We start from the raw sequence: 8646 nt of genomic DNA, 5'->3' as shown, positions 1-8646 counted from the left end.
TGCAAAGAATATTCCAAATGTTTATTATGTATTAAAAATACCGCAAATAAGCCATACAGTTCGTTTCACAGTAACCTAAACAACATTGTTCAAGAACTTGAGAAGTCAACAGAGAACAGTGCAGTTCAAACGGTGACAACAGTTATCTTAATGCCATGGGTCCCTCCTTCTTTGCCAGCAATTCTTTCCTATTTACTGTGGGAACAACAGGAAATACAGTTCACTACTTATTTACCTAAGAGAACTCCTTTTTACCTGTGCTGTTCCCACAAACACATCGCTTTTGGGAAGTGCTATTTCTAGGAATGATTTTCCTAATGTAGTCAAAGTGCAGGCAGAGGTGGGCACGATGCGCACGAGACAGCGGTGGCCCCTATATCCAATGTCTCCACGTGCAGACACCTGTATCAACTCTTTGGATAAAGTTGAAAAGTAAACTTGAAAAGGAGGGATATTAGAAATCCTTTCCAAAAAGACAGAAAACCGAGAAAGTTGTGGAAGTGGTTTTAAAATGAACTCCAACACCTAGAGTATTGCGACACCTTTTCCTCGCTCTCAACCAGTTACTGGAAGGATCCTTCACCACCAGCGCCCCGGGCAGACAGACACCTGGGGACACCAGCGATAAGGAATTGACCCGAAGTCCTGAGTGTGCAGCAACAGTTCAGGTCACTGACAGCTGTGTGAAAAGTACACATTTAGAAGCAATTCTGCTGATTTCATGCTGATTTCCCCCCTTTTGTGTTGTGAAGTGTAACATTATTATTAGCATGCTTGCTATACAGGGACACGAGAGCTGTGACTTTTGTCCTCCCTCATTCAAATTTGTGATCATTTTTACAGAAAATCCTGCATCACGGAGAATTAGGACTTTACAAGAAACAGCCTCATCATGTAAACAGCCCAAAAATATGACAGAAATATTACTGTACCCTGTTAAAACTTTCCCCCTCTTTCAGATGTCCATGTTAAGCACTGATCTTCCTCACTGGCAGCTACAGACGCTGGTAAAGAAGCCTGCGATCATACAATAAATCTCTCCCGCCATGTGGTGGAGCACCTCTCTCAGGTCTCATCCCCAAGCAACACCACTTACCTCAAACCTTTCCTTACTGGGGGTCCAACTAACGCCTGTTAGCTCCACAGTACAGATTACGGGCACACAGAAACATACTGCAGCTCAGCTGGTACCTGCTACAGGCTCCATGGCTGAGCCCCAAACTGCAGAAACAGATGAGTTGCTTCAAACCCTGTCCACAATTTACCAGTAGCAGTTTCAGACAGGGTGATAGGTTCGTTCTTTTGTTCCTTGAACCAAATGTATCACTAAAATCGTCAGTGCATATGGCACTTCTTCATACCAGAACAGCTGTGGCCCTTTGGTGTGGGTTATATAGTGTCCTAGCGTGAAACACCTTAATACCGTTAAATATGTGCCCATGCTAATGAGGCTGTCGTGCCTTAGTTACACCACTACGGTTTCAGCGGTACAACTTTACAGAGAAGAAGAGCCCTTAGAAACTCAACCCCCAACTAAACTCATGTTTTCTTAAAACAAAATAGGAAAAAAAAATAAAATAAAAAACTACACCAAAAGAGAAATAAAGGAAATAAGCAGAACTGTCTCTATTATTAAAGTATTCTTATTCTCTTTGGAGGTATCAAACTGCTTTTAAAAAGAGTAAAAAACTGTGCATACAAAAGCTATTTTCTATAATCCAATATTTGCACAAGGAGCACTGCTGCCTAAACTTTTTCGTGTATTTTTTCTACTTTCACAAACAATCTTTCCAGATCATTCCTCAGGTCATCTATTGAGCTCTTCACAGACTCCAAGTTGTTCTCATTATTTTCAATTTTCACGGAGTAGGAGACTAAACTATCCACTGCAGTTCTGATCATTTTCAAATCTGAATCAACCTGGCTGACAGAAGATCTCAGTTCATCTACAGAGCCTTCCACAGAATTAAATTTTTCAAGATAGCCTTGAGAATGTGCTTGATCTGTCTGAAGATTTCCTTGGTCCAACAAAGCACTAATTTGCTTCTGGACATCCTGAAGAGCACCAGAGGATGGCAGGTCACTGATACTTCTTCTCAAGTTCTCTACGTCATTGTACAGTGAGGTCTGTGATTCACCAAGATTTTTGAGAACGTCTGAGACTGAAGTGACGTCCATACCCGAGATTCCCTGAAGATCACTCATGCTTTGTTCTAGAGTATTGAGCTTATTCTCGTACTCTGCCTCCTTAGAAAGGAAAGACTGCAACTTTTCACCATGCTGAGCAGCAACAGAAGTTAGAGACTCCAAGCTCTCTTCTATGTGTCTCAGTCGAGACTCCAGTCCTTCACTGTTCTTTTCAAAAGTTTCTAATGCTTTTCTGAAGAGTTCATTTTCTTCCCATTTGCTGAGCTCGGCTTTAACCTGCAGTAAATCTTCATCAAGTCTTTTAATGTCACCAGGGAGATGCATAATAGAATCCTCTGCCCTCAGAACTTTCTCTTGTAAAGCTTTTAATGAGAGGTGTTCAGTGTCTGCAGCCTCTTTGAATTTCTCATGTTCCTGTTTGAGGTTGACTAACTCTTTCACTTCGGTATACACATCAGACTCCATAGAGTCTATTGTGCTCTTCAAGGTCTCTATGTCCTTTTCTTTGCTTTTCATGGATGCTTGCATCTCATCAAAAGCATCTTTTAGCACCTTTATCTCATGCTTATACACATTTGCTTCTTCTAGTGAATCAACCTTTGCTTTCATATTGTTGATTTCATCTTGGCTCCTTTGCTGGACTTCAGTGAATACAGCAATGTTATCATTTATAGACTTGGTTAGCTCTGTTAGTCTCTCTTCCACTGTGTTTTCCAGCGATGTGAAGTCTCGTTCCCTTGCATCCTTCACCATGTGGATGCCATCAGACAAGTCTTTCAAAATTTCATTTTGCAGCTTCTGAAGCACTTCACTGATCCGGTTTATTTCACTCTCCCCTTGCTTAACAGCCTTCTCAGTAACCTCCTGCTTCTGCTGAGCAATTTTCATCATGGATTCAAAATCCCCAAACGTGGCTTGAAGGGACCGCACCTAAAACAGAAATCCTGATGGTTAATATTTACAGTTTCATCCTTACCAGCATCCTTACCGTTTGTTTCTAAGATTCTTATGGCCCTCACTACCATATTAAACAATCACTTTGCAATCCATCACACTCCCTACCTGAGATCACTCTATAGCACACAGATCCAGGAGGTACAAAAAAAGCCAGCATGAAGAGTCTTAGGTGATCTATAGGCCTTAGATCTATAGGTGCACATACCTTCCACTAAGGACACCTGGCCCTCGCTGACCTGCCACAGATTATCCAGGAAATCTGTGGAAGTGAAAATCAAGCCCAAGCCTCCACAGTTTGCATCTGGACCCCTGAGCTATATGATTCCTTGGGTTGGCTCTACGTACGTACATAGGCTTAGAACAAAGCTGTAGCAATGGCCAAGGGGACTCACTGGCTTCTGTCTCAAGTTAATACAGAGAGCTGTTACCACTGGGTCGGGTGTGCTATGAAGCTTCCCGATCACAAAAACTCTCTTTACCACAGTTTTAGTGGCAGAAACAGGGAAAAGGGCAAGGGGTGAGCAGCTCTTGAAGTTAAGATCCAGGCACACCAACAGGGAAGCATGGATTACTTAATTCTGGGACCAAGCAGAGTATCAGACTCAAGACTGTTGAGAAGTCTTTTTGTGCGTGTGTGGGTTGTATTTTTCTGGAGTTTGTAAAGCAGCGTAAGCACTCCCGCTGGGTGCAACAGGAATCCGTCACGAAGAAAATACCTCAAGGGTTTGGCATGATGGCAAGTGCTGAGTAATGCATGTTGCCTTGCCTCATGCTACTCTCTGTGTCTGAGGGGTATATTAATCAGGCATGCCACATGGACTGCCATGTTTACTGATTAGATACACAGCTGGAGGGGTGGTTTTATTTTATAAATAGAAGGAAATATACTTTATTTATTCCTAGAAAGAAATATACAGAGACTTTTCTCTTCTTTTTAACTGAGAATGGCTCCAGCAATTCCCAGGCAGCCTCTGAACCTAGAATTTCATCTCAGAACACCTAATAAGAAATTAAGTTATTTATTTGTATTTTTGCAAAACTTAATTCCCTTACCAAATCCTCATTGTTTTTAAGGGAATTCTACACGGTGAAAGAACTCGAGAGCTTGGCTGTGAGACTTGCTCTTGGTTTGAAGGATCCCCAAAGTTTGAAGAATACCCATAAATATTACTTCCTTTACCCCCCCCCTCTTCTGTAAAAGGGTTTGCAATAACTTCACATTCCCTATACTTGTATTCTCTAGCACTTGCATAGGAAACTAGAAATGAACGAAAGAGGGGGAACAAAGAAAGTAATTCTGCCATACGCATTGCAGCAGGGCAACAGCCATTACTCTGACTCATCAGCCCCACTTCCACTACATTTTAGCTGTCATTCATTCTGATTTTCTCTGCATAGCATTTTCTGAATGACTATAAATGGACTTCAGAAATCTAGAAAAAGAGTGCATCAAAGTTCTTCTCCCTGTCTTATGACAGAATTTATTTTCTTTGACACATCTGAACCACCAAATTGAAATTTGCAACTAACCATCTTCAAATGTCTGTCTAAGAAAAGGCATCAGAAATGGGCAGGGGACGCCTCTAGAGTGCCAGGAGACCTCTGCTGCTGTACAGAGGGAATCCAGCCCTCCACACTTATAAAGTACTTTATATGAACTTGTCCACTACATTTGGGCAATGCTCATGGTGTAAGTTGGAGCTGCTTTCCTATACTTCTACATGGGCCAGCTGTTTGAAGATCAGAGAGCTCTGATATAATAAAATGGACCCGAATCCTCTAACTAGACCAGCTTCTAATCTCACCTGTCCAAGCCTATGCTCAGCTCACCAAGAGCCACCAGGGCCCAAAGCAAACCCCTCACAAGAGGAATGTAAAACTCCCAACTTCAAAGTAATAGCTCATCCCCACTGCGCGGTTGGCTTGTGCATGCACCTACTTGTGAGTTTGCCTGCTTGCTCTTTGTGGCTGGCAATGTTTGAAACCATAGCCCTTGAAAAGTTTAACACCATAAACAGCACATAAAAATATAGCTAGAGCTAACTTGTACGTCTTCTCTAACTGGTCATACTACCTTGTATTCAAACACCAAGCAACCTTGGCCTCTCTGAAAGCTGTGCTATATTGAAGACTAAATTTCCACATCATTTCCTTTCTCCTCCTACTGCTGATGTATAAAACAGATGAGCTTATATAACACTTACTCCTGACAAAAGCTCTCTGCAGTAAAAGAGTAAAGGGGAAAGACAGCTCCATATGGCAGCCTGCACTGACAGTACCCTCTAAGTACAACGTGGGACCCCACACTTTTTTACAACAGAGAAATAATGGTCTCTTCTTCCTCAAGTGCTCTCTTCTGCAAATGCAACTCAAAGCCACAGCAAACAAAGCTTTCAAGGGTTACATCGAAAGTCTGTTTTATCTTTCCCATCTCTTATTCTTGTATTACTGTATGTCTCACATCAGCCGTCTGCTATATATAGGAAATCAGTTTCAGTTCTCTTTCAAAGTAACTATTTATAAACTTACACTATACACCTCTCTCTTATAATATGCAACAGATACCTAAGATCTTCTGCAACAATGCAGAGACAAAGGCAGCAATCTGCATCCATTCCTGTGCTTGGATGAGCTTATATATTGCTCATACATCTGGCTTCTATGCTTGTGTACTATAATCTTACACCCTGTTCCCTGCCGTTGCAATTTCTTCCATCCTACAAAGTGTACAAAAATGCCTTAAAAACTGGAAGGAAAAAAAAAAGTTAAAAAAAAATGCTGGTTCAAATCACAGCGCAGTCATCAGCGGGGAAAATATAAGGATTTAAAAATCACCTTTGGAAACACCACTGTGGCCCTGCGTTCTCGCAGCAGCCCTTCTCCCCTCCAGGACTTTTCCTTTTCCTCCCCATGAGAGGAAGCGCCACGGCGGATCCCACAGACTCCACGTGTGCATGCTGCCGTGTTTCCGGGAACGCCACGGGGCGGCGGGGGGACCCTCGCCAGCACCAGCCCTGCTGTCCTGCCCTGTCCCGTCCTCCTGATGGGGCCCAGGCCCCTCAGCCACGGGGACTGAGGTGTCCGCAGGGAGAGGGCTTGCTGAGCGTGCAGCAGTCAAGCTGGGACAGGAATCTCCTCGTCTTTGATCTGCTTGAGTTGTAACTTTACTTACTGCTCGCAAGCCCGTTTACCTACTCCCTAGACTGACGCCTGCTATGTGCATTTTGCTTGATTACACGCTGTCACATGCAGTGTGTTTGACAGGTTTCGGGCCCCTTAAGACATATCCCAATGGGAAGTGCCACTTGTCAAGCTCTAGCTCGAGGGCTCACAGGGCCTGAGCGAACAAAACCAAAACCGGGGGGGGGGAAGGAGCGCTTCCTTCACATCCCTCAAGCCACTCTCTGCCAGCAGCTTCACACCCCTGCTACGGCTGCGGCGGCCTCGCTGTCTGTGCAGGAGATGGCGGCAGGGGTTGGCAGGCGTGTCAGGCCTGCGCTGCTGGCACTCCTGGGTTCCTGGGCAGGACCGCTGCGGCTCCTGCCACGTCCAGCCAAAACCTTCAGCCCCTGTGCGTGCACCTGCCCGCCGGACGTGGCACCGAGGGCAGGCCACCCCTCACCGCGCTGCCTTTGCACTCGCGACGGGACAGCGTGACAGGAGATGACCGATGGTCAGCTCTCGCACCCGCGGGTCCCACCGACGCCCGGGCGTACGGAAAATGGCTTCGTGCCCCAGCCAAGCCGAGCAGGGGCCGGCTGCCGCCTGGGCTGCCCCCGGGGCCACGTTTGCACCCGCTGGGAGACGCCCAGCCTTTCGGGAGGGTGGAGCCGGGACACCTCCCTGCCTCCCCGGTCCCCCGCCGCCCTACCTTCTGCACCACGGCGTCCAGGGTGGCGGCCAGCTCCTGCCGCTGCCGGCCGGAGGCCTCCCTCTCCCGGGCGCTCCGCCCGACCTCCTCCCGCAGCTGCCGCACGTACCAGCCGGCGGGCAGCGCGGCGCCCAGCACCACGGCGGCGCCCAGCAGCAGCGCCCAGCCGCGGCGAGGAGCGGAGCCGGAGCCGGAGCCGGAGCGGTTTCCCCCGCCGCCGCCCCCCGCCGCGGCCCTGCCGCCCCGGCCGTGGGTCGCCGCCGCCGGCTTCTTGGCCGCCGCCTCCTCGGCGCCGCCGGGCTGCGAGCCCCGCTCGTTGGCGTTGGCGGCGGCGGGCGGGCTGCCCCCCTTGGGGCCCCGGTGCTTGGCGGACGACATGGCGGGACGAGAGGGAGAGGGAGAGGGAGGGAAGGAGGGAAGGAAGGAGGCTGCCGCGGAGCGATGGGGCGGGGGCGGCGGCCGGGCAGCGCCGAGCTCCCCTCCCCGCCCCGCCCCGGGGAGCCGCCACGCACACGGGGCCGGGCCCGGCCCGAGGGAGGCAACGGGGGGGGGGGGGGGGGAGGAGGGGGCGGCCGCCGCTCAGCCCCCGGGAGACGGGGACGGGAGCCCGGGGGAGGTCCCGGGGCGGGGAGCGCCGCCTGCACCCCGCCGAGGACCGAAATTCCCTACAGAGCCCGTGAGCTCTGAGCACGCTCTTCCTTCTGTCTCCCCACGTCGGTGTGGGCCCGCTGCCTTCATCTTCCCAACCGTGCCCCAGCCAGGGCGGCAAAGGCTGACGGGCCTGTGCATACAGGGTGCCACAGTAAACAAGATACCGTTACCCCAATCTCTTGCTCCGGGCAGGGCCAGCCCGCAGAGCACAGCCCCCCTGTTTCTTCTCGGTGCTCCCAGTTTCTCTGCTTCTCGTACATCACAGTAAGGAGGCAGATGGAGAGGGAGCTGAGTGATTGGGATGTGCTGGCGTGGAGAGGAAAGTGAGGGTGGAGAGAGCAAGGCATCGCGAAGGGGTGAGGAGCTGGCAGAGGAAACTGCCTGCTGTGCATTGAGTTAGTGGTCGCGTGGGGGGGAAAAAATGCATCTGATCATCTGACAATCCTTGCACAAGGGAACTGGGTGGTCTTGACGCTGCAGTTTTAGGGCACAGGTAGTAGAGGGCTGAGGAGTGGTACTCCTCACGGTGGGAAAGGGAGGACGATGTGCCCCAGACCTGTGCTTGGGTGGATAGGACGTACCAGAAAGAAGCTACCTTAAAACGTCTTTTGAAAATCTCTCAGATTTTATGGTATCACAGAGAGCTGCTTAAACCCTTTTCAGAAACTTAGTAGCTGTATCTTCAGTTGTTACCATGTATTTTGTTGACTGTAGAAATTTGGGAAAAAAAAAATCAGTCCCCCTCTGCTGCATCTATTGTTTTGTGCCAGACTATAGGACAGATGATACTGCAGAAAAATTTAAATGTGTAAAAAATATGCCTTGAATTCATCAGTACTGTACCTCATTTTAAGTTCTTTAGCCCTAACTGGACCAGTTAACATAGTGACTCTTGTCTGATAGGCATTTAACCTCTCTGTCAGTTCACTAAAAAATCTGATGATATTTCCGGTATAGACCTCTCAGTGTACCCGTAGTCAGTGATGGATTACAGGGAGAGTTTTTTGGTAACATTTTAG

The 8646-nt window shown here is 48.4% G+C and overlaps 1 protein-coding gene across 1 annotated transcript; it reads right to left on the bottom strand.

The window, feature by feature from the left end:
- On the bottom strand, positions 1–7449 carry CKAP4 (cytoskeleton associated protein 4). The gene is made up of 2 exons (XM_048058422.2): positions 6977–7449; positions 1–3078 (listed from the first exon to the last, which is right to left on the bottom strand). The coding sequence occupies exons 1-2, from the start codon at positions 7352–7354 to the stop codon at positions 1747–1749; spliced, it is 1710 nt and encodes a 569-aa protein (XP_047914379.2). The 5' UTR covers positions 7355–7449; the 3' UTR covers positions 1–1746.
- Between the last annotated feature and the right edge of the window lie 1197 nt (positions 7450–8646).

The sequence above is a fragment of the Anser cygnoides genome, chromosome 1 (assembly GCF_040182565.1).
Source record: "Anser cygnoides isolate HZ-2024a breed goose chromosome 1, Taihu_goose_T2T_genome, whole genome shotgun sequence".
NCBI lineage: Eukaryota > Metazoa > Chordata > Aves > Anseriformes > Anatidae > Anser > Anser cygnoides.
Note: the sequence above shows the minus strand (reverse complement) of the source record. Positions and strands in the feature narration are given on the sequence as shown.